We start from the raw sequence: 24,969 nt of genomic DNA on the forward strand, positions 1-24,969 counted from the left end.
ATTATGGGCTATCCATTTCACCCATGAGCTTGAGAATATAGGCTAAAGAGTACCCACAAGTTTCCACAAATCTAAACATAATGGGCTATTATTTCGGTTGTTTATTTAGATTCTCTCGTTCACATTTAACAATTTAAAATATTAAATGTGAGCATCAGATCGTGTACACTTGCCCGTTAGTTTACATAGATTATTATGTGTTTGAGCTACATGTAACGGCTCAAGCCCGCCGCAAGTTAGCTTGCATAGATTATTACATGTTTGAGCTAGATTATTACATTTTTCTTTTAGACTTCCCATCAAGATCTTTAAAATGTGTTTGGTAGAGAGAGGTTTTCACACCCTTATAAAGAATGTTTTGCTCTCCTCCACCAACCAACGTGGGATCTCACAATCTCCTTTGGAGACCCAGTGTCCTCGCTCGTATTCATTCTCCTCTCCAATCGAGGTAGGATCTCGCAATATATCCTGCGAGACACACAAGTCTATCTTGCGAGACACACAAGTCTTTTAGGCCGCTGTCCAAGATTAGTTTGGTTTTAAGTTATGTTTCAGTGAATTAGAGCTAAAAAAAAAAGAACTACAATCCAACACCAACCCATAATTTACAAAAAGTAAATATAGATATCGAGATTGATTTCAATTGAAATCAAAGTTTTCACATTGAGCACCAGATTTCCAAAACTGTCAAAGAAAGAACAAAATGAATGGGAAGCATGAATTTGAATGAAAGCTGCTTTTGACAGATTGAGAACTGGCCCAATAACACAACGAACTGAATATAAATTAGCCAAAAGCTGCAACTCAAGCTACGGCTAACGCAAAGGAAAAAATAAAATCCCAAATGATGGGCTCTGCAAAAGGCTTATTCAGCAGCTTCATCATGTAGTTGGGGTTTCAGGGAAAAGGACGAATGAAGGCAGAGTTGAGCTGCCATACTTTCACTGTGGCCTTCACATTCGCTGATGTCGCATTGTTGAACAGGAAAAGCTTTGCCGCTCCATATATTGCTTCTGTTGGATAAATGCGTGCTGTTATCACTCTTCTCCCACCTTGTCCAAAACTCTCCACAATTGAGTGATCAACCTGCAAATTCATGTTCCAATAAGCCAAATGCCATGTTCTTGTTCCCAGATCAAGTTCGAGCGCAATTCTAAAATGGTTTATATACTTTCGTAACGTTCAAAATCACTCTAAAACATGCTAATTTCAAATCAGCAGAAATGTTTCCATAAACTAGTTTGTAAATATCACGTACTATGATTACGTGCATATTCATGTTCCAGTAAGGCAAATGGCATCGACATCATCGTTTTCGGGTTCATTTCTTAATGTTATGTTCAAAATGGTTTGTATGCTTTTGTTACGTTCAAAATTACTCTAAAACAAGAAAGGTTTCCAAGAACAGATCCACTAATCATAATTAGCTAATGTTGCAAGGGAATGTATTGGCTTACCAACACTCTCATGGAGAAATTTTCACCCTCAAGAACAGGAATGCTGCTTCCATAAACTGGTTTGTAGAAATCAGTAGCCTTTGATGACCTGCAACCAAATAACCAATTAAATACTCGGAACAAAGCTGAAACATTATTCTAACACAAAAATCATTTTTAAGCTTAGTTTTCCAGCTTTTCCATGGCTGACAGATTCATTGAATAAACCAAATTTGAATACCCATATCTAAAAGTTTCAAAAAGCATAACCTTTAGAAATCAAAATCCACTAACTTTCAAAAGCTTAAAAGAACGAATATTATAAACAACTTTATCAGACTTTACCAGAATTCAAGGGGATAAAGTATATAAATTAATGGAAGAGAAAATCAAATTGGGGAAGAAATTCAAACACGAAACCGTAAGATTAAAATAATTCCATAACGCTCATTCAATAATCAATATCAATCAGAATATTGGCAAACCTTTTCTCATCGACGCAAAAGTAAGCCTCGCGACTCCCTTTACTTGAATTGGCAACATTGAAGTAAATAGGAGTAAGCTCCGAAAGCGATTGATGAGCCAGAACCAACAACCCAAATGGCCCTAAATTACTTCTCTCCACTGCACCGCCGCCACATCCATCATCGGAGACGGCAGCCTCCTCCGATCCGAGCGCTTCAAGTTCAAACTCCGCAGATATGTCTAACTGTTCGATGAAATGCCACAACCAAATAAATCAAAGCAAATCGAACCACCAACGGAAAAATCGTGAAGAAGATGAAGGATTTACTTGTGTAGCAGTGCCGACATCGAGTTCGACGACGGAGCCAGGTTCGAGAAGGACGCCATTAAATTCAGTGCTCCCCAATCTCAAGCTCTCCACCTCGTCCACAGGCCATTGGATTATATTGCTGCCCGTCTTCTTGTCGAACACCACCGTCCTCGGAACAGTCTAGAACCATAATTTTCAAAATTAAAAAAAAAAAAAAAAAAAATCGATTGCCATATGGCGCCATATAATTGGGCCACGTGGGTAAGTTAAAAATGGCAGCCAGGTCAGCTAGTAGCGAAATATTACCTGGACAGAGGCCCATCCTTTTGCCAAGTCATTAGCCTCCGTGTCAGTTTCATTAATCCAACCCCACAAAATTCTCCTCTCCTTATTTTGGTCATAAAATGTCTTGGAAGCATAATACCTTCCATAATCCAATTTCAACCCGATTCCCACGTCCTCTTCCGGGTTATCGGGTACCCATGTATCATTATCCCCAAAATACGTCCCAATTGCATAATGATCCAATTTAGTATCGTCCAAGCTCGCTTTCAGCACGTGTTTCACTCCCGCTCCATTCACCGACGTATCCAAACCCTTCGACCCATCCACCGATACCGGGTAAAAATCGACACATTCCCACATACCAGTACCCGGTACAGCATGCAAGTATCTATCCAATAGCTCGTACTCAATAAAATCATCAGTAGTATAAACCAACGCAATGCCCAACGTCGTCCCGACTCGTGACCCAATAGTGATCCGCCACTTGCCGTCGTGGCCAAGCCACGCGGTAGTCGGGTCCCGGAAGTCCTTAGGGCCAATGCCAGGTGGAGGAACCAAGACCGGGTTGCCCGGGTGTTTGACCCAATTTAATAAGAGGGGATCGGATAAGTTGGCAGGGTATGCAAGATTTTGGACCTGCACCCCATCAATGGTGTCGCCGGTGTAGAGCATTACGATCCGACCGTCAGGAAGGATTGTGGCGGATCCGGTCCAGACGCCGTTGACATCGTAGGGCTGATCAGGGACCATGGAGTAGGGGAGATATAACCAATGGATGAGATCACGAGACACGGCGTGGCCCCAGCTTATGTTGCCCCACACCGCTGATTCTGGGTTGTATTGATAAAACAGGTGATACCAACCCTTGTGATACAGTGGACCTGCAAACACACAAACATTCTCACCATTTTTATTTTTATTTTTATTCTTACTTTTTAAACCACGTGGAAAATAGAAACAAAACCAACATTTTTCACACAAAACAAAAAAAGAAAAAAAAGAAGAAGAGAAAAGTGGAATATATTAATTAATAATTACCTTGAATCTAGTGATTTTAATAATTAAAGTGGCGTGGCTGAGTTGTATTTCAATTATTATTCTTTTATATTTTATATTTTATTTTATTTTATTTGGATTTTAGAGAAGGGTATAATCCATTTAATGGAAATTAATTAATTAATTAATTAATTTCATTAAAAAAAAAACCTAAATTGAGATATTCATAAGAAAATATAGATATTAAATATTTTTGAAAACAAGGAGACTAAATAAATACAAATATAAAAAATTATAATTTGAGATTTAAAAAAAAAAAAAAATTATTATATTTGGAAATACTACCCATGTGCACCGGGTGTGGATATAACTAATTATACATATACTTGGAAATGAAACAAATACATCCAGAAGCCCATTCCACCGTGGTGGCAATGGCGTGTACAGTTCTAGACCAAGTAACACGTGGGACCCACGTGACAAAACCAAGCCAGACTTTTACATGTTTTTGACCTTATTTAATTGGTGGATAGGCAGAACTAAAAAGCATACAGTCTTTCTAAAATATTTTATTTATAAATTAGATCTTCAACCCCTTGATTAATTATACTGTGTATTAATCCTAAGTTTTCGTCTCCAGTATTTTTTTATTATAAACCCATGAACGTTCTCTAAATTAAGCAATGTGGGACTTTTTTTCATCTAAGTTACTGCGGTAAATGTTTTGGGAGGATGAAGTTAGCCCCTAATATTTAGGAGTTAATTTTGCTAAATCAGTGATTAAATTACCCAAAACAATTTGATTCAATAATTACAAGATTAAAAGGAAAAGGAAAGTAAAAAAGCGACGTACCATTTGGATCTGCAGCGGCGTGGAATCCGGCCAATCAAGTGACAGCGAACACAAATTACAGTCAATTATCAGAATTTGTGTCGGAAAATGATTTTAAAAAAAATTAAGAAATTAAGGGGGAAATTACCGTTCATCCAATTGCCTTCCGGTTGGAAATGGAAGGCGGTTCGTTGCCAGGAGAACATCGCGTTGGTCCAGTTGAATGAACCGGCTGAACCGGCCGAATCGGAGACATATGGGTAGGATTTGGCGGAGACGCCTTCCGCCACGCCTCTGGGTAGCTTGATAGCCGGTGGGGATTGGGTGGCGGCCGGAGATGGGGTGTGATCGGGAATCAGAGTAATGAGAGAGACGAGAAGAAGAAGAGAGACGATGGTGGCGATAGTGAAGTGGAGGGGTTTTCGGGACGGTGGGGAAGGAGGTGGGTGGTCCGGCAACGCCGTGTACGGCGGCGGGTTGAGATCTGAAGCTGTGTCCATGAAGGGGATTTGAAAAGAGGTGCTTTGGTGGAATTGGGAGATGTGATTTTAAAGAAGAAGGGGGGAACAGTGGGTTTGTGGATCACGTGATTTGGTAAGTGTATAGAGATGTAGATGGAAAATAATTGGCAAAGGGACAGCGAGGCAAATTTGTATGGTTTAGCTTCCAAAAACGTTCATTTCCCGTGGGACCTAAACGGGAAATAAACTTACCTTTAAGTATCACTGATTCTAAAATAAACGATTTGTTTATCAATTGATTATATCTCTACAAATTTGGTCGATACCAAATTTTAAAGAGATGTATCGCCCACGTGAAAATGAAAAGAATTTTGAAATTGGGTCATGTAGTTTTATGGGGTAGAAGACGTATCTTTTGTCTGCCTTATTTCAAGATTCGCACATGTTTACGAAAAGCAACATGTTAGCGGTTGAAAATTTTGACGTGGGACATGACTTTTCTCGTTATCTTTTGAAAATACACAATCTTGTTTGTGGTGGGACTACAAAAAAATAAATAAATAAATAAACATCTTCTCTAGACCTAATTTGTTCTCTATGTATAATGTTAGGCACGAGGTAGGTGGGTATGGGATATTATCCATGAACAAACAAATTGGTCAAATTTTCTAACGAGCGATCAAGGCAATCGTGAAGAAGATGGTAGATCACTCCAGAAAGATTGGTTGCTTGTTGAGACTCGATGATGGTTTTTGAGTTTATAAGAATGTTTTCGAGTCACTTTTAATGATGTCTCTATTCAAGATTGAATGCAGAAAGACGTGTCACAGGAGAATTGTAGCATATAAAATCTTTAAAACATTTCAAAAGTTGGGTCACATCAAATATCAATTATTTCTAAACTCAATCATATTGCATATCTGTTTGTGTCGTTCTTGCATGATTGCAGTATTGTAGGGTAGTTTTAATTTGCGAAAAAAGTTAAAGAAATTTGTTAGTGATTCCTCTCGTAAAACATTCTTCACATGTCCACTTCATTTACAGCAACAAAAGAATTGAATAACCTGATTCTTCGGTTTAAATATGTTGGATGATGAAAGTCCCACATCGACTAATTTAGGGAATGATCGTGGGTTTATAAACAAAAAATACTCTCTCCATTGGTATGAGGCCTTCTGGGAAGCCCAAAGCAATGCGATGAGAGCTTATGCTCAAAGTAGACAATATCATATCATTGTGGAGAGTCATCGATTGAAAACTTCCGTAGATATTACGTATTTAGATATCGCTAACAAAAGCGGTTTTTGTCAACCCTTCCTATCCTATCTTAATTTGTTTTACGGATATAATCTTAGCCTTGAGAGTTACACATCCTTAAACGATAAGATGTTTGCACTTTTAAAAACACACGGAGGCTAAAAGTCTTAACACATCATGTAATTATTAAAGGAATAATAATAATTTATCTCTTTCTTAAAACGGACAAAAGTTCGAGTCGTGAGAATTTAAACATTGTTTATATGTTTAACGTTTTAAACCATTGTTTATGACCTATAATTTGCTCTCTACATCTCGAACACATGCATTCTAAATACATCCAACTGTGTCAGTACAATAAACTTTTGTCTTAAGTTCTAACATGTTTTTTATCAAGCATGTGACGAGTTATCTCAACACAGGAACATGTTTTCAAAACATATGGTCCGAAAATGAAAACTGATAACATGTTTTTTTTACTCTGTAATTATTATTATTTTTGTAAATTTAAATTTATGACGTGAAACTAATAACTATACTTCAAATACTAATTTCGATGTATATTATGCATTTTATAATTGTACCGAAAATTTATTAATGGTAATTAAAATATTTAATAATAGAGAATAATGTCGATTATTTATCAACTATGAAAGTATGATGTAACTTTGATATATATTATGCATCGAGATAATAATGTCAATTATATATAATTACTTAAACGTGACTTATGCTAATTTTGATATGTATTATGATTCTTATAATTGTATTGAAAATTTATTAATAATAAATAAATTATTTTAATGACGGAGGAAATTATTAATTTAATGAGGTAGGATTCTTAAGTGTTAATTGATGTCATATCTATCGATAAAAATATCTAGGGACGGGAAAGCTTCTCTATCTTCGTTTCTGCATTCGATTACAGTTGGTGTATTTGCACCCACTTATTCATGATGCACATGGTGTTAAGACGTCCAAGTCCTTATGAAATGTCATCCAACCCGCTGATCTGAGAATCCAACTCGAATTATATGATTGGTTGGGTTGAGTTTATATAGATTTCGAGTCTGCGTTGGGTTCGTTTTTTTGGAACCCCTTCCGGTTCGAGTTTGGTTAGGGTACAAAATTTAAATTGTTGAACAACCCGATCCAACCCGAAAACCTTTAAAAAGGCCCAAAGCCCACGTAACCCAAGCCCATGATTGAATTTAAGTTCATGGCATCCTCAGGTCATGTTGGTGGGCTAAATCTTGGGCTATATTAAAACTCGATATCATACGTTTGCAATATAAGACGTCCACGAGCATCGAGCCATCAAGTGAGGCATGATGAACCAACAAGTTCATAACAGTGAGACGCTCTCAAGCAACCTTTGAACGTTGGTCTTGTGAGTCCTGTAACTTGCTAGTGACAAGATGGAAACGTCATTGCGTAGCGCTTTTTACCCATCAGTATCTCTCGAAAATCATTACTCCTCCGAGACATGACTAGATAACAATCGAACCGAAACGTTGTGTAGCTCAAACTAGTTTAAAAAGAAACCCATTTATTGAAGTTAATGACAAAGGGTATTGTCCTAAGCAAAGCTAAGTACACAAAAGAATAGAAGAAGAAAGAAAAGGCAAACCAACAGAAGAAGTAACAAAGCTCAATCACACATCAGACAATAATAAGAATACACAATCAAATTTTTCAATCAAAAAATTCCCAACTGAACTTGGGCTGAACATGACTGCTGCTGTTGCCTGCTGCTGGGATTGCACTTGAAGATGATGTTGCCACCAACGGTGGCATCGCGTCGAATATCTCCCATCTCGTCGTCACAACTGTTTCCGATGTCGATAAATCCCCCGTTGAGGGCTCCATCGGATGTCTATCACGATGATCCGGAGCTCGTTTCGCATCCGAATTCCTCTCCTCAACTTGCATCGGAGTTTGGTTTTCGTTTTTGATCTTCAATACGTCCAATGTTTCAACGTACTTTTGCACTCTTCTCACCTTCAAAACCAATGAATTCTCAATATAGGACGTTTTTGTTATGAAAACGAACGGCATAGTCAAATTTACCTGCATTTTCCTCTGTAGCTTCACGTCTCCATCCCCCATAATCCCATCCAATTTAAGCAATTGATCCATAAGCAACTCGATCAAATTCAACACGGTTTTCTCCGCCACTTTCCCGCCTTTTCCAATCACCGATTCAAGCGCTGAAACCTACACGATTCGTGTACTAAAGACGTCGAACCAGACACTGATTCTATTTAAGTTTAGTCTCTAAAGTTTCGAGATTTATACCTGACCCGCGAGCCTATCGACCTCCAAGCTGATTTGGGAAATGGATTTGGAAGCCTTTTCTAATTTGGCATGCTTTCTCATCTCAAGCAGTCTTTTTTGTTGGCTAATTGGGTCTTCAACAAGCAATATCTTGGACCGATCCTTAACGCCGCAAGTGTCAAGAAATGCCTTTGATTCCCTCTCTTTCTCTTTGTATATTAGCTTCTGGTCTTGCTGGTGCAGCCCTGTCGGACCCACCAACATTTTCTTCAACTCCCCTGTAAACACCCATAAATATTTCTAAATGGTCCCTCGACTTTTGATTCTTTTCAATTTAGTCCCTGAATTAGAACCCAAAAGAAAAATGAATTGAGGGAAATTCTTACCGAAACTAGCTTGTGAGCTAATGGGGATTTCATGGTACACTGAGCCGTACTTGACTCGGACACGTATTGTCGGAGCCGGAACAGAGGTTTTGTCGGAATCGGTTCGCTTCTGGACTAGCATTCCACCGGGTCGCATTTCCCAATCCATCGGCCTTGAATCGGCGTTTGTCGGCGGCGCCGGTGGGGGTTTAGTCTTGGTTCTCAGCATCTTCCCCCCTTCAACGCCGGTTCCTTCTTCTGGGTGTTTTCAGGATTTACAAACTGAATCGAGAAATGTCAGATCTCCGGCGGCGGCCCGATCTATGACGACGGGGCTGCAAAACCCTTTTTGGGTACACACTAATTCCAGCATTACACAGAAAATAGGGAGGAAAAGAACAGAAAAATTGATTCTTTTTTCAGCTCTGTTTCTTCCGCCGCCGCCGCCAAACAGAGGGTAAACAGAGAGAGAGAGATCTCAGATTTTCCGGGAAAATTAAGGGGGGAATTGGTGGAATTTTCCCGAGAAAGTGATGGGAAAATGAATGTGAAAGGGAAGGAACAAGGAATTTCTCTGCTCTGCTCTCTTTCTTCGTTGGTGTTGTTGGCTATGGCGTTCTAGAGAGAGAGAGAGAGAGAGAGAGAGGAGAGAGAGAGGAAATAATTTTCAAAGCGAGTGGGCAGCTAACATAGCTGTTTTGCAGCTTGCTATATAAATAAACATTACTGCAATCATTACAAAATTAAATTAATTTTTATTATTTAAAAATTAAAAAAAAAAAACACAACAAATTATTTTGCAATGGAAAGCTCTACCTTCTCACTAGCCTTTTACCATCTAAACTCAAATAATTTATTATCCAAAATATAAACTAACAATAATAATAAATCCCATTTGCATGAACATTCAATTTCGAATCGGTAGGTTGCGTAAATGACCCGAGTATAGGGTTTATAGCTCAGCCCAATACGTGTTGAGTTTTCAGATTGTCCGATCACATTGTGAACTATATTTTTGGGTTGGTCGGGTTGACTACACCACAAAGATTTGGATAGTATTAGTTGTTCACGTCATTAACTCATACGAACATTCCGTTTATATGATACTTTTATTAGTTTTTTCAGTAATTTTAAAGATTATCAAGTGGTCAACCTAAGAATTTGAAACTGTCTTATCCATTAAAATTTACTCGAATTAGAGAATATATTTATTAAAAATAATAAAAAAAAATTGGTTATCCAAAAATTTGAGGCAACGAATCCATGTGAGTTAGTTTAAGTTTAAAATTAGTTAATTAAAAAAAATCTAAATATTTTAGAATAATTATAGTGTTCCAATAAACATTAATAAATCAATAAATAAAAGTAATTAATTAAGATCATAACTACATTATTATATACTTATTCGTACCTACACACGATTATAGTTGACTATATTTAGCATAATAAAGGTTTAATATATAGTACAAAATATCCTTAAAAAAAATTACACATATTTTGTTCCTTCATTGTTGTAATTATCTCAATCAATTATTAATTATAACATTTTGGTCTTTTAATTTTATAGTTTATGTATTTTTAGTTGTTCAAGCTTAATCCACGTAATTTAATAAATTCTGAATCTAGTTTTTAAAATTATTATTTTTATTAAAATTAATTAAATAATAATAATAATAAAATTTGAAAATTTATTTATTATTTATTAGATGAAAAAGAGGTAAGTGGAAGAAATATGCAGAAATTGGAGGGGCCGGCAAGGCAATAAATTTAGAAGCGGAGGAATGTTCGCATGCTTTGTGGTGCACTACAACAGTACCGTCTCTCCACTCCCTGCCTGCCACGTATTTTATAATTCTAAAATTAGTTTCTCAACTTTAACCTTTCTTTTTTTTTGATGAATTTCGCTTCACAATTTCTATTTTATTTTTTTATAATGAAATTGAAAGTCAAAATTTAGGTAAAAAAAAGAATTTAATTTCTATATTTATTTAATAATTCAATATTTGTATTAATTAATTAAGTATATGGTTATTTAACAAGCATAAGGAACCTTAGTGTTGCTCAATCAATGTCCATAAAATAATAGTGGTATTCGAATGAACACGTGGCGGTAATTTATTTGGTGTAATGTGACGGTCGGTGAGCTTAGCTTTTCCTTTTTTTTTCTTTTGTTTTTTTAATTAATTTATTTAATTTGGGTGGCGTTGCCGGCACCCGCAAACAGAGCCTTCAGATTGGTGACCGTTCATTGTCGGTCAGCGGCCACAAGTATTTATTTTTTTATTTTATTTTTTAAATATATTTATTTATTTGGACAATTTTAATTTTCGCTGTAATTTAAGGAAAAGGAAATTGTTTCCAATCATTATTAAATATTATTTTAAAAAGTAAAAAATAACATTTGAAAATTTTAAATACAAAAAGGCAATATTAAAAAAAGAAAAAACAAAAAGTCACATCTCTCCCTATCTATCGGTCATTTTTTTCAACTCAAAAGGACATTTTAACCTCTTGTTTGTCCCGAACCAGGGGCATAACCGTCATTTCATAAATAAAATTGGAAACTGAGAAAGGGCAAGAAAAAAAAACAAAAATAATAAGTTTGACAAGTACAGAACCAGAATGCCTGAGAGACCAATTAATGGTCCACGTGGCGTTCATTCATACGCTCCCACTCGCCTCACCAAGATGGAGGGAGAATTCCACCGACACTTTCACACGCGTGATTCGCACGTGTGCTCAAACCCTAAAGCAAGCACCACCCTAGTGGAATGACCGTACTGACGAGACACCCCACGTGTGGAGCGTGTGGAGGGCCGGATTTGGTGCTGACGCACTTGCGATGTTTCCGGTGTAACTGACTGCGGTCGTAGTGCCGGGAATTTTTTTTTTTTTTTTTTTTGAAATAAATGAATTATTCATTTTTAAAATTTAAAGCTGTTTTTAAAGGAATGTGGTAGAAGACTCTTTTGTCCTTAACCTTTGGTGGTATTTCCTAAACTACCCTTTCATTTGAAAAAGTTATATTCAATTATTCAATAAATTAAAAGTTGAGCTGTTCTCCTAAAGCATTATTGATGAATTATTGCAAAGCTGCACCTTCATTGTATTTTAATCTTAATTTTTCATATTTATTACATTTTAATCCCTAAATATTTTATTTTAACTATGCATCATAATTATTTATAATTATTTCTAAATTAAAACCTCGAAATATTAAATCGTGTACTTATTAAAATGCAGCTCCTACCTATCCTAAAATCGAAGGTTCGACTTTTTTTTTTCTCGTAGGAATGAGAGTAATAAAACAAATATGATAGTTAAGAAAAGCTTATTTTGTCACCTGTTCACTCAACACGTGTCTTAACGGATTTGTACAATTTCAATACAAATCTGCATTAGGAGGTTAGTTACATGTATTCCCGACCACGACCATGCTATATTTGAATTATATTCATATTAGTACGAAAATAAATGAAAACACATAGTATCCTTAGTTTAGAGGGCGCCATTTTTTCTTTCAGTATTAACACCCGAGAGAATATTGAAAGTTTGTCAAGCTTGTCCCCCAAAAAAAACATGGAACCGAACATGTCTTGCCCTTCACTATTAAATCTTAGGGAAGGCAATGATTGAGATGCATAATTGTTTTTTTGGGTGTCTATATAATTCCCACATGATTTGTCAAATTATGCACTTCCTACTTTCCAACCTCTCTTAGTTCTTACTTTTTTTTTAATTTTGAGCTTCAAGAACATATTTTGTTTTGATTCTATCAAGATTCTCGATCCAAATTGATGATGGTCTATGCTTGATTGCTAGATACGATGATTTGGAGTGCGCTGACCTCTTGTATAAACTTCGAAGTTAAGGGTTTTGTTTGAAGTCAGCGTGAGAACCTGTCTTCACCATTATACCCGTGAATGAGGAAGATCGATCAATGTTATAGTCTTTGTGACCGCAAGCTTGAACGTAAATTTAACTGTTTCACAACATCTACAACTCTGTTCTTTGGTCACTTTGTAAGTGTAATATTGATCACAAAAGTCACGCAAATCATCAATCTTGTGTCTTTTGGACCCGAACTTTAATTCTATCTGGCTTGGGAAGTGAACATGAGTAGATTGAAAAAGCAAACCTAAATCTACAGAGAACTTTATTCTCTCTCACGGTTTCTTAATGTAACACGTTTTTGCTTTTATTATTCCTCATCTCTCTTCTTTATTTCCTTTGGTTTCTACGTTTAAAAAGCGTCATTTTCTCAGTAATTTTGACTCTTCGTCTTCATTTCGTATACATATCTTGTAACGCTCCATACCCAAGATTTAGATTCGACAACGAATGTCCCAACATTTTTTTATATCTCTACGACGTAATTTTGACTCTTCGGGACGGAATGGAAGAGGGGAGGAGATTCTCGAACGAGGAAAAGGATCCAATGACTTCGAAAGAATTGAACGAGGAGCCGTATGAGGTGAAAATCTCATGTACGATTCTGTCGAGTGGCAGTAAAGGTGACTTATCTGTCAACTTTTCCACTATCACCCCCAAAAAATCAAACTCTGCCTTACGTAAAGTTGCCAGAGTACGCTTAACCTCGGGATTTGAAATCACTGCTTATATACCTGGTATTGGCCATAATTTACAAGAACATTCTGTAGTCTTAGTAAGAGGGGGAAGGGTTAAGGATTTACCCGGTGTGAGATATCACATTGTTCGAGGAACCCTAGATGCTGTCGGAGTAAAGGATCGTCAACAAGGGCGTTCTAGTGCGTTGTAGATTCTTATCCAAGACTTGTATCATTTGATGATGCCATGTGAATCGCTAGAAACATGTGAAGTGTATGGCTAACCCAATAACGAAAGTTTCGTAAGGGAACTGGAGCAGGCTACCATGAGACAAACAAAAGATCTTCTTTCTAAAGAGATTCGATTCGGAACTGAGTGAATTCGAACCTCTGTCCTCTTTGCAGAGAATATAATGATATTAGCTTGAAAAAATTGTTTTACCGACCAACAAAAATTCGTATAAGAATAACTTTAATCGTAATATTTAATTATTTTCATTTATATCATGAAAAAGGATATTATTGAATATGAATCAATGACATATGAAAAGAAATTATGTCACAATATTTATGAGAAAAAAATACGAGGAAAATTCCAAAAATCCCTTAAATGAAGTTGGTGTTCCATCGTCCCTCAATCGATAGGAAAAAGACCACATACAAACCTCACCCACCACAAGTCATGAGATCTACGTTAGGTCGAGAGGAGAACAAAACATTCTTTATAAGGGTGTGAAAATCTCTCCCTATTAGATGCCTTTTACTAAAGGGAAGCCTAAAAAAGACAATATCAGAAGTCAACATGAGTATAGCTCAACTAAACTACTTGCATTATGATCTTGACTAAAGAATAAGACGTGGTTCTACGTTGAACTATAAAACAAACTCGCTGAGCTATAAAACAAACTCATTTACGAGTAAAAGACCGTACACACATTTGTTTTACTAAAAAGGAAAAGCAACAAAGTAATTTAAAGTAAGTGTGATAAATATATTGATATGAAACAAACTTATTTTGTACAAATTAAAAAGCAAAAGACAAGAAAGTAGTTTAAAGTAAGGCATCAAATATTTGAAGTTTTGAGAATATAAATGTGATAGGGAACCATCTTTTTCATCAAAAATTTCTCGGGTTGAGTGTCGACAAACTCAGTAATGGACTCGAGCTATTATAATTGGTATAAGAGGTAGACATCGGGCAGTGTGTCAGTGAGGACGTTGGGCCCCAAAGGGATGAATTGTAAGATCCCACATTAGTTAGGGAGGAGAACGAACTAGACGACCACACGCAAAGGCCTAAGATCCATATTATATCTATTTAGTCCCCGTCATTTCAAAAGTAATTTCTATTTCTACTTCGAGTGGCTTTATTAATTGCATCTTATATATTTGCATCGAATCACTCAACAAAGCTTTCCATTTGCATGTATTGATGTGATTTGTAACTCACTTTTTACACTAACTTATATAGTTTTCAATGCTATGATTTGTTCCTATCAAGCCAACCCATATAATAAATACAAATAGAATAGCTTAGTGAATGTCAATTTTATTATTTATGATATGCTCCATTTAAGCTTAAGTTGGTATGATTGTCATATCAAACTTTATTATAAAAATTTCATGTCCATCAATTCTGCCATATAAATTCTAAATAGGGTTTATAAGCCGTAAAATTGTTAGATCCCACATCGGTTGGAGAGAAGAACGAAACATTCTTTATAAGAGTATGGAAACCAGGGAAGCTCGAAAGAGGATAGTATCTGATAAGATAAGGAATCAATACAAGGGGAATAAGATTCGGATTAGCTTGTTGATCGAATATCTCAAGGCAAGAACACTTGTTTGAGATTCGAATCACTCCACATGCAAAATCGATCATGTCTAGCTTGAATGATTCTTGTTGATCAAATATCTCAAGGCAAGAACACTTGATTGAGATTTGAATCACTCCACAAGCAAGATTGATCATGTCGAGCTTAAATGATTCTACATGCAACCTAAACTACATAGAATTGCAAAGAAACTTAGCCATTGGCTAAAGAAAAGCACACATGTTTCTTTTACTATATTTTCCAAGTCTACCTGCAAATACAACGTACATGGCTTTATAAAGCCTCAAAATGAAACTATTAGAGGCATTCCAAGAGTTGTAATCTTCATACTTTATGGCCATAATTAACCCGGATGGAATTGTAACCTAAAGTAAATAAAAAGTCTTAAAATACATTAATGAAATATAATAACTCTAAATTGAAATCGACCCAAAATTTATAATATGAAACTCGATGTGGCATGAATTGAACTATCTTTTGATAATTTCAACAATATTTTCTTCGCATCCTCATTAAAGTATATTGTATGATTGATGTCTCTTGGTTCATATCACAATTAGTGGTATGAAGATAGCAGGGGACGGGTAGTGGCTCTAACAAAAGTGGATAACAAAAAATGGGGTAGGTGGTGTGTTTTGGTGTCATAATCTATGGTTTTGTTGAGCATGTGATGGAGTTGTGATGAAGGTAAGGGAGGTCCAAAACAAGAACATTTGATGTGCCAAAGTCAGTGTCATGGAATTCCATCCAAACAAAACCTTATCTCTAACCTCAAACACACCTCAACTTAAGCCCTATCACTTGCCCCAATCCAATCCCCTCTGTGGGCATACACCAAGCTTAGCACTTGGGGAGAACACATTGTTTCTTCACTGTTTTCAGCACTCCATGTGCCTCTTCCAACCTCATTACATATCCATTATCCTATACTTTACTCCATGTGTTTGATATCTATATTCATCAAATAATATCAGCGTTCTACAATTGACGATCATGTAAAGAGGGTGTGTCATTTGAGTAAATGAAAAGTACACGAATCAATCGAGCCCACATCCTAATACGAGCGATCATAAGAATAGGATAACTATTTATAGCAACAAAGTGCACCTTCCTTTTCGATGAATCAGTCATAGGAACTTCATGGTTATCCGTGCTTTGCCGGAAGTAATTCTATGCTGAAAGTATTCATGTTGGTCTATGATGAGAGCTTTCAATCTTAGAAGTAAAGAGTAAATAACGTGAACATATCATAGGAGATGCAGGAGAATGTCGAATCTAGATTCACAATCTTAGCATGAGTTGTTAGACAATTATACATTCGGGTCGTGCATCCTTCTAAATCCAAGGCCCAAATAGGCCTTGGGCAAGACATACCATGGGCTAGAATGTCTATGGCTCCACCTCCTTTGTGCGAGATTGAACGGGTGAGAAACGAGAGACCCGAGTCATCCCAATTCGAAGAAGAGGGAAAATTCTAGGTCACCCCGTATACATACACCATTATAATTCTCAAAGGGGTAAGTCAACTTTGAATTTTGTATATTAATACCCGTTGAATTGTTTGAAAGATTTATTAAACTTTAAAGGAATTCAAACTTTAGAGCGGAAGAATTCAAAATAAGAACACGAATATTTCTCTCAACCATATTTTAGTCGAATAAAAATATTTATTAGCCAATATTTTTTTTATATGTTATAACGTCCGGAAAAGGAAAGTTATAATATCATATAATTTTTTAATTATAACGTTTGATTTATGTCCTAAAATATCATAATTAATATATTATCATTTAATTATTATTTGACCACTTTTATTTACAATTTACTTTTTTAGAAATTTATTAAATTAAAAATTTAAAGGGTAAGAAACCTATTAAAAACCAAATATTTCCCATTTGAAAAATAATAATAATAATAATAAATATATATATATATATATATATATATTGTGGAGTAAAGATTTGATATATTCGTTTCCTGATTTACGAGAGGCAACGTTACTTGGGAAATATATTCAAACCAAACCCAATTGCCGTTCGCCTTCCTTAGGGTTTCATTGCCATCTCTTCTTGCTTCCCTCCTCCGAGGTACGTTTGATCGGTCTTTACACATTAATTTTCTGTTCCTCTTCAACATCATGATTGCATTTCGTTTCGAAAGATGTACACTTGCTGCCCGGAACTCTGTTTCATTTGCATAATTGATGGGTTTTGGCTTCTCTGTTTCTGAGAATGTCTGTTCCCTGAGATTGATTGATTGATTGATTGATGTATAATATGGAGAAACATAGGAGCATTTTGCATTTTTTTATTTGATTTTGTTGATGTCGTGGGTTTTGTTCCCACCATTGTTGCTGATTAAGTTTGCAATTTTGGATGGTGTAAGGCTCTCGCAAAATTGGCCTCTGGTAAAATGAATACTAGCAGCTGGGATATCTTGAAATGGCTTGGCGTCGACTTGTCCCTCGAGATCTTTACCCATTTGGATGATCTTTCTGACCTTGTACGCATTTGCTTAGTCTCAAGTTCTTGGCGCCAGTTAGGTAAGCACTCGCTATGTTTGGTTGTTTTGGCAACAAGGGAGGGAGCTATATTCAACAATATGTCGCATTTTGGCATCTGATTCTCTTTTATATGCTCCTAGTCGTTCAGGGAGGTTGTAGAGTGATACTTGTTTCATGTATATTTGTCAGCCTTCTAGGGAGGAAATTTTTCGTTGAGGCACCTAAATGTTGAAATTACTTGATCATATGGTTAAAAGCAGTTTCATGCTCGTATTGCATCTGATTATCATTTGTAATCCTGGTCCTAGAACCTATAGCATCCAGTTTGCGACATGTAAGATTTGTTCGGTTTTAGAATGTTTTCTTTCTTGTTTCTGAATGTTCTGTTGATGTTTTGCAGTTATTGAGAATAGCCTCAGCAAGCAGCTGTTCTTGAGATTGTTTCCTGATTTATCTGGCGCTGCCCATTTTATTGAAGTGAATGGCATGATTGATACTTCAACAGTTGAGTCTAGCAACATTACGAAAGGGGAATACCTGCTGAGGTTACATAGAATCTATTTGCTGCTTGCTAGAAGTCTTAACCCTGTCACTAGAAACGATTGTATTGGAGTGGCCATTGAAGCATCCTCCACGGATAATAATCCTCTAGAAAGTATCGAAAACACGCTGGAACCGGGTGATAGGTTATACAATCGAGCATCATATTGGTCCAGTTTAGGTTCAAGAGATCCTGATGTTCCTGAGACTTTAACTTATGGGCTGGTCTCCAACCTATGTGCTATTTCTGAAATTCACATTCAACCATTCCTAGGTTTAGCCCAACTCTGCTCTATGAATAAGTACTTACACAACTTTTGGACTTGAACATCTCTTAACTAACTGATAATCATGTCTGCATCAGCATATTTTCAGGATGGATTCCCTATATATTCAGCAAAGGCTGTTCGATTTAAGATGGGACATCAAAAGTTGTATGTAAACTCGAGTACAAGCGTTTCAAATGGTTTGGCTGTTGACTATAGTTCAGCAAGTGATCATTTTATTTGGACTTATGTCTCTCCAGAATTTCCAATGGCCCAAGTAAGTTAAAATACATCCATTCACATTTTATCATATGGACGAGGCTTTTGTTATGTTGTGTGTAGCCAGTTAGCTTTCATGGTTCATCTTAATTTCAAGCATCGTTGTAATGGAAATGTTCATTTTGGACATAGGTCTGGGATTCTATTAGATATTTAATTGGTCCTTTGATGAGTTGGAAAAAAAAATCAATCCTCTTATTGACACTTTATGTGAGATCCTACATCGGTTGGAGAGGGGAACAAAGTATTCCTTATAAGGGTGTGGAAACCTCTCCCTAGCAGACGTGTTTTAAAACGTGAGGCCGACGGTGATACGTAACGGGTCAAAGTGGACGATATTTGTTAGCGGTGGGCTTGGGCTGTTACAAATGGTATCAGTTCTGGACAAAGGACAGTGGGCCAGCAAGGACGTTGGGCCCCCAAGGGGGTGGATTGTGAGATCCCACATCGGTCGGAGAGGGGAACGAAGCATTCACTATAAGGGTGTGTAAACCTTTCCCTAGTAGACACGTTTTAAAACGTGAGGCTGACGGTGATACCAAACGGGTCAAAGCGGATGATATTTGCTAGCGGTGGACTTGGGCTGCTACAAATGATATCAGTTCTGGACAAAGGACAGTGGGCCAGCAAGGATGCTGAGCCCCAAAAGGGGGTGGATTGTGAGATCCCACATCGGTTGGAGAGGGGAACGAAGCATTCACTATAAGGGTGTGGAAACCTCTCCCTAGCATACACGTTTTAAAACCGTGAGGCTGACGGTGATACGTAATAGGTCAAAGCGGACAATATTTGCTAGCGGTGGGCTTGGGTTGTTACAAATGGTATCAGAGCTAGCAATCGGGCAATGTGCCCACGTGGACGCTGAGCCCCCAAAGGGGGTGGATTGTGAGATCCCACATCGGTTGGAGAGGGGAACGAAACATTCCTTATAAGGGTGTGGAAACCTCTCCTTAGCAGACGCGTTTTAAAACTGTGAGGCCGACAGCGATACGTAATGGGTCAAAGTGAACAATATCTACTAGCAGTGGGCTTGGGCTATTACACTCTATGAAGCATGTTCATTCCTTGGTTTTAGCATCCAAATTCTGAGAACTTTTCTTTGTATGAGTTAACATATATATTGTTTACTTTTTGCAATAGATCCATGGCTGATGAGTTGAGTTTTGATTTTCATGCCATATCTTCTGTTACAAATTTGTGTTCCTTATGACTTTCTCACTTATTGAATGATAACAGGAAAACACGCTGCAAATATTTAAGCTTCCCGAGCCTGCTTTCTGCGTAGGTGGGGTTCTGCAAGTTGAACTCTTAGGCAGAGTACAGAGACAAGAAATGGATGGATTATATTACTTATGGTTAGTTCCTTAAGGCCTGAAAATTCGTTTTCCTTCTAGTAATGGCATAGTTTCGCGTGGGTCATAATTATTTTGGTTCATGTGTTTGATACAAACTCAATATTAAGTTGAATCGTAACTCGACATTTTTATTGAATGAATGATCCAGTGTCTCCCATGTGGAAGTCGTTGGTCGGCCACTCTTGCCTGAATATGACGTGGATATAATTGACCAGTCGGGAAAGTGCATTTTGAAGTATTTCCCGGAGTTGCCTGAGCCCTCATCTACTAATGGAGAGATTGGTCGTGGTCGTTCTCGGGCATCTAGATTGGTTCAGAGAGGTGTCCATGGATGGGAGCACATCGTCCTGAATACATTACTTGGTGGACGTGGCATGTTTGATGACGACGACGACATTGACGAAGAAATTGCAGAATGATAATCTTGGAGGAGCTTATCGTTATCAGAACTGAATAAAGTGAATTTGGTGCGCAGGAGCCAAGTAAGTTTTCTATATAGCCAAAGTGGTAGGGTCAATAGCTAGAGAGTGAATGAATGCGCAAATCCTTGCTGCTGGTTCAGTTATCTTTACCTTTTTCCTACTGGGATTAGTGATATGAGGTGGTCTTGTAGATGCCAAAACTTGTATGTAAATAATTTATAAGCTTCAATGCGTATATCACAAATTTAAGTTGTGCTATTTTACTCTTTCTTTTAAGTCCTGAAATCTTACAATTCGGGTCATAATCGTTTTCTTTAATGGTTCTTTTCTCGACCTCCTATTTGTATCTATTTAGTCCTGATCCCTATCTTAATTCGACGTATCCAGAAAATTGTTGGCCTATTCCTATGAATGAACATAGTTTCATCTATTCCATCTTTTTTCTTGAGAAATGAAGATGGTTTGAATCTTTCAAACTCCTGTTAGAAGCAAGAAAATAGCAGAGATTTCAAGTCTCAGAAGAATATAAAGTTTCAATCTATCATCATATATATAATAATGACAAACTAAAGTTGCTCTTTGTTTTGTAAGTCTCTTCACTCAGAAATTACACTTTGAAACACTTGCAAACGGATGTAAAATGCCATACAGGAAGATCTCTAAATACCTAATGAGTTGCTAAGAAGCACATTCTCAGGGCAAATACAACATTCATTTGTGAAGAAAACCCAAAAAAAAGAAAAAAAATGAAAAAAGGGGGGGAGAAGAGGGATCAGAAGAAAATATATATCCCAAATATACTGTACAAAATATAAGTTCTCCACTTAACCCAAGGGTGGGAGCCAATTGTTAGGCCTGATTAAGTAGGTTAACCTTTCCAGGCGAAGCACATATTATCGTCAAGATCACTGTTAAAAAACCCATTTTCTGTAAAATCATGGGCTATATCCTGGATTATATCCTCATCCAGATGAAGATTTTGCGGCAAATCTGCAGTTCTTTGGTTGAACTCACTGCTACGAGAACCGGCTGCTGCCGATACATCACCAGCTGAAGCATTTTTGAAACTACTACTACGGGTTGGGGCAGGCGTATTACTACCGGATGCATTGGCTGAGCCTGTTGCAACCACAGAAGAGCTGCCTCCAAAACCCGTATAAGTTCCGGTCATGCTTCCTCCTCCTTTCACGTTTGATCCAGGAAGTGGTCGCTGTTGCCCTCCTCCACTGTTATTCGATATCTGGAGTAGTTGCTGGATCATCTGATGTTGCATGGCCTGATTATTGTTACTGTTCCCTTGGGTAGTCTGAGGATGGTTTTGCACAAGTAAATTGTTGGCGTTCGGGCGTTGATGCAGTTGCTGTTGAACTTGAGATTGCTGAGATTGTTGCGGAGGTGGTAGATTAGGACTTGAAAGACCACTGCCAGGCAAGCTCTGCATTGGTGCCGATGATAATGCAGTTGTCCCATGAAAGCTTGATGAAGGACTCTGGTGGTTTGAGTTATTGAATGACGTTGTCTCCTGCTGGAGTGGGTTTGAACTTGTTGAATTCATTGAGCACTGTCTCATTAGCAGATTCTGGTAGCTAGACAATGCCAACGCAGCTTGTGCCGAACCACTCAAAGCTCCTCTACCGATTAGTTGATTTTGGCTATTCATTTGGTTGTCCAGTCCAGGATGCAGGGCAACCATTCTACTAAGGGTGTTACGGTCGGTTGGCAAACCCTGAGCAGTAGCAACCTGCTCAATCTCTTGCATTTTTTGCATCTGCAGCTTGGCTGTAGCGTGCTGAGGATAACTTTTCAAACCCTCTGTGAAAAGCTTTTATCATTAGATTCAAATCTGATACGTTCCTATGCATCTTAAAGATGTTTATACCGAAGACATTATGGATTATGCTACTGCAACTACTAATACTATAATTGCACCACAAGAATATATACCTTCCAAAATCAATAAAATATTAACAAAAGCTCATACAACAAGACCAAGAACTAATTGTGGAAATTATTGGAAAGAACGAGGCATACCAACTGGTCCTGTTTTCTGCTCCTTACAGAAATCAATCAAATCTTTCATGCTATTGACAACCTCTGATATCTGTAATTAACGAGAAGAAACAAATACACTTAAATCAAACATGAAAAAAAATGAAACCAAAGCAGAAAAGTACTGATGATGTACCTGCAAGCATCTAACGTATCTTTTAGAGAAACCCAAATCATTCAGTGACTGCAACTCCAGGCTCTTTGCAAGCTGCTGCCCAGCAGTCAAAACCCTAAAAGAAGGATTGCATTAGCAAATCCGAAGCATTGAGGTCATAAAGGTGCTCCATCAATTTCAAGAAGCAAGAAAGTGCAATCATCCAACATTTAAAGCAGGCAGCAGGCTTTGGATAGCCAATGCCCTTAAGTGTCGTATACTTGATAGAAATCCTCACACATTCGTACAACCAAGCCAATTTATGAACTTCAAGGTCACTTGACTTACACTAGACAAATTTGATACAAGAAGATGGATTTCACTATCTGTTTGATCAACTTACATATTACTATTTGCTTGTAAATCCTGCTGAGAAGCCCCATCGGATCCTCCTTCAGCAATAGTGCTCTGGCATTTCTGTGCCACCTGAACCAGCTGATTCACCTGTATTTAAACATTTGTCAACTTAAAGGATCAATCAACATCGAAAAGAAGATCATACACAAAATCAGTCACATCAAAATATCAGAAAGCCAACACGGGATGCTTAACTTCTAAAAATCTAGTTCAGGGATAGTACGCAATCAAGTAAAAAACAGATTATAAATTGGAAAACGTTGGCTACAAAAGTACACAGAAATCCTAATGCCCAAACGAACTGTTCAAAGCCTCTTTAAAGAAGAAATTATCATTTCTGATTAGACATGCAGTCAAATTTATATATCAACTTCGTTCCAAGAACTTAATGTTTTTCTTCCAGACACAAACTGACAAAACCCAGTTGGTATAATAATATCCTTTCAGATGAGAAGTTAGAATCAGAATACTATTAGCAGATATCTGCGCAGAGAAACAAAAAGTATATAAAACAATACCTGAGGTGCAACCAGCCTACGAGGAAGAAGCTCTTCATGGCGTCTTGCACAAAATTCCCATGCCAATATCTGAATGTAGAATCCAATTGCCAAAATATTTTAGTACATAAGAGTTTATTCTTAAATAGAATTAGGAAACTCAATTTACAGAATCATTCAGGTGACCTTCAATTCATGTGTAAATATGATACGAAGCTGGCCCTCACGAACTACACGAAGTTGCTCATATACACTCTCTTGAACGGCTTTTCCATATTCTAACATCATAACTCCAGATGAATATCTGATTTCCCGAGGCATATCCAAGAACAATAACTCATCAATTACTCCACTGCCAAATTTGATCTCATTTAGTCTAGGAAGCACTTCAAAGGAAGCCTCTGAAACCATCACATGAAATTGATTATGTTATGATTTATCAATCAGCAAAGACAAATTAGAAATGTGTAATACAAGACAATAACTTCAATCAAAAAATGGGGACGGATGTCCTTGACTATATAAGAATATGTTAATTCAATCAATGATAGGTAACAAAATATAAAATTACAAGCATCATATTACACAACTCTAGGCCTTGATGATTCTACAAAGCACTTTTCAGGTCGAGGAAATGTTTATAGCTAAGAGAGAATAGAAATCAGAAGGCATCCGCACTGAATATCTGAACCCAACCGTGCTGACTGCAAGTCAATATTAGGTCGTGTGTGAGACAAATAAATGAGTCTACCTACAAGTCTTTCTTCTTATCTTATAACCTTTTCATATGTTGCAGCTTGCAACTTCAAATTCCTTTTTTTTAGATCTATTTCTCACTTTCTTCGAGTAAGTCAATATTTTCTCTCATTAACAAAAAATTCCTTTTTTTTTTTTGATCTAATGAATCCCACCCATGGGAAATATTTTATAAAGTACCCAGATCCTCGATTTGAAACTCGCGCTAATCTTTTCTTCGGAGTAGTCAATCCATCTTCATCGTTACCTATGAGGATAGTTTCATCTACATATACAATCAACACAACATCTCTATCATTTCTAGTGTGCTTATAAACATGGTATGACTTATTCAGCCTTGAAGAAAGCCATAGCTAGTGACTACTTTCTCAAAACATACAAACCACACTCTATGAGACTGTTTATCGTAATGAGATTTCTTTCTCCTTGCTTGTGACATTTATTTCTCTACTAAAGGTAGCTCGTCTACAACCCCTTGCTTGTGTTCCCATTTAAATTCCAATATAAAAGGATGAGCTGTGTGTTTGGAAACCAAACATAGAAAATATAAAAAACTAATATATTGCATTTTCAAGAAGAAATTCCAAGAAAAACAAGTAATTTGAGGTACTTGCACCCTCCCTCTCTTGAGATCTCTCCCAATCCCTAATTCATTCACCAAATGTCTCATTCCCCCCCCCCCCCCCCCCCCCCCCCCCCCCCCC

General features: G+C 37.1%; 4 protein-coding genes across 10 annotated transcripts in view; 1 reads left to right on the forward strand and 3 right to left on the reverse strand.

Moving 5' to 3' along the window:
• Window positions 1-604: 604 nt before the first annotated feature.
• On the reverse strand, window positions 605-4,878 carry LOC111435733 (acid beta-fructofuranosidase 1, vacuolar-like). Its single transcript, XM_023073234.1, has 7 exons — window positions 4,473-4,878; window positions 4,346-4,354; window positions 2,518-3,377; window positions 2,230-2,391; window positions 1,922-2,145; window positions 1,458-1,545; window positions 605-1,086 (listed from the first exon to the last, which is right to left on the reverse strand). Exons 1-7 carry the CDS (start codon window positions 4,822-4,824, stop codon window positions 898-900), a joined length of 1,884 nt encoding a protein of 627 aa, XP_022929002.1. The 5' UTR covers window positions 4,825-4,878; the 3' UTR covers window positions 605-897.
• A 2,693-nt stretch (window positions 4,879-7,571) lies between these two features.
• Window positions 7,572-9,381, reverse strand: LOC111435748 (BAG family molecular chaperone regulator 2-like). Its single transcript, XM_023073259.1, has 4 exons — window positions 8,706-9,381; window positions 8,341-8,597; window positions 8,113-8,259; window positions 7,572-8,043 (listed from the first exon to the last, which is right to left on the reverse strand). Exons 1-4 carry the CDS (start codon window positions 8,911-8,913, stop codon window positions 7,738-7,740), a joined length of 918 nt encoding a protein of 305 aa, XP_022929027.1. The 5' UTR covers window positions 8,914-9,381; the 3' UTR covers window positions 7,572-7,737.
• Window positions 9,382-17,056: 7,675 nt separating this feature from the next.
• LOC111435637 (F-box protein At4g00755-like) lies at window positions 17,057-20,770 on the forward strand. 3 transcript variants are annotated; one of them, XM_023073077.1, is made up of 6 exons: window positions 17,057-17,174; window positions 17,473-17,629; window positions 17,991-18,404; window positions 18,495-18,673; window positions 19,912-20,030; window positions 20,179-20,770. In XM_023073077.1, exons 2-6 carry the CDS (start codon window positions 17,500-17,502, stop codon window positions 20,447-20,449), a joined length of 1,113 nt encoding a protein of 370 aa, XP_022928845.1. In that variant the 5' UTR covers window positions 17,057-17,174; window positions 17,473-17,499; the 3' UTR covers window positions 20,450-20,770. The 3 variants fall into 3 exon arrangements, with proteins under 3 accessions (XP_022928845.1, XP_022928847.1, XP_022928846.1); XM_023073079.1 differs by lacking the exon at window positions 17,473-17,629; XM_023073078.1 differs by lacking the exons at window positions 17,057-17,174; window positions 17,473-17,629 and adding an exon at window positions 17,717-17,840.
• Window positions 20,771-21,011: 241 nt separating this feature from the next.
• LOC111435635 (probable transcriptional regulator SLK2) overlaps window positions 21,012-24,969 on the reverse strand; it is a 7,938-nt gene continuing 3,980 nt past the window's right edge. For all 5 annotated transcript variants that reach the window (XM_023073071.1, XM_023073074.1, XM_023073072.1 and 2 more), the window contains 6 exons: window positions 23,696-23,910; window positions 23,531-23,599; window positions 22,999-23,099; window positions 22,638-22,731; window positions 22,484-22,553; window positions 21,012-22,264 (listed from right to left, as the gene is read on the reverse strand). In XM_023073071.1, the coding sequence (XP_022928839.1) occupies window positions 21,321-22,264; window positions 22,484-22,553; window positions 22,638-22,731; window positions 22,999-23,099; window positions 23,531-23,599; window positions 23,696-23,910 (1,493 nt within the window). In that variant the 3' untranslated portion in view covers window positions 21,012-21,320. The remainder of the gene's footprint in view (window positions 22,265-22,483; window positions 22,554-22,637; window positions 22,732-22,998; window positions 23,100-23,530; window positions 23,600-23,695; window positions 23,911-24,969) is intronic.

This window comes from Cucurbita moschata, unplaced genomic scaffold (genome assembly GCF_002738365.1).
Source record: "Cucurbita moschata cultivar Rifu unplaced genomic scaffold, Cmos_1.0 Cmo_Scf00050, whole genome shotgun sequence".
Lineage (NCBI taxonomy): Eukaryota > Viridiplantae > Streptophyta > Magnoliopsida > Cucurbitales > Cucurbitaceae > Cucurbita > Cucurbita moschata.

What these genes read in the sequence shown, in the direction of transcription:
- LOC111435733 (XM_023073234.1), bottom strand. Translation starts at nt 4,824, where the DNA reads ATGGACACAGCTTCAGATCTCAACCCGCCGCCGTACACGGCGTTGCCG. An exon ending in AAGGATGGGCCTCTGTCCAG is followed by an intron (nt 2,392 to 2,517) that starts GTAATATTTCGC and finishes TTATGGTTCTAG; the next exon opens with ACTGTTCCGAGGACGGTGGT. An exon ending in TTTTGCGTCGATGAGAAAAG is followed by an intron (nt 1,546 to 1,921) that starts GTTTGCCAATAT and finishes ATTTGGTTGCAG; the next exon opens with GTCATCAAAGGCTACTGATT.
- LOC111435748 (XM_023073259.1), bottom strand. Translation starts at nt 8,913, where the DNA reads ATGCTGAGAACCAAGACTAAACCCCCACCGGCGCCGCCGACAAACGCC. An exon ending in TAGCTCACAAGCTAGTTTCG is followed by an intron (nt 8,598 to 8,705) that starts GTAAGAATTTCC and finishes GGGTGTTTACAG; the next exon opens with GGGAGTTGAAGAAAATGTTG. An exon ending in AGCTACAGAGGAAAATGCAG is followed by an intron (nt 8,044 to 8,112) that starts GTAAATTTGACT and finishes TTGGTTTTGAAG; the next exon opens with GTGAGAAGAGTGCAAAAGTA.
- LOC111435637 (XM_023073077.1), top strand. Translation starts at nt 17,500, where the DNA reads ATGAATACTAGCAGCTGGGATATCTTGAAATGGCTTGGCGTCGACTTG. An exon ending in AAGTTCTTGGCGCCAGTTAG is followed by an intron (nt 17,630 to 17,990) that starts GTAAGCACTCGC and finishes GATGTTTTGCAG; the next exon opens with TTATTGAGAATAGCCTCAGC. An exon ending in CAGAATTTCCAATGGCCCAA is followed by an intron (nt 18,674 to 19,911) that starts GTAAGTTAAAAT and finishes GAATGATAACAG; the next exon opens with GAAAACACGCTGCAAATATT.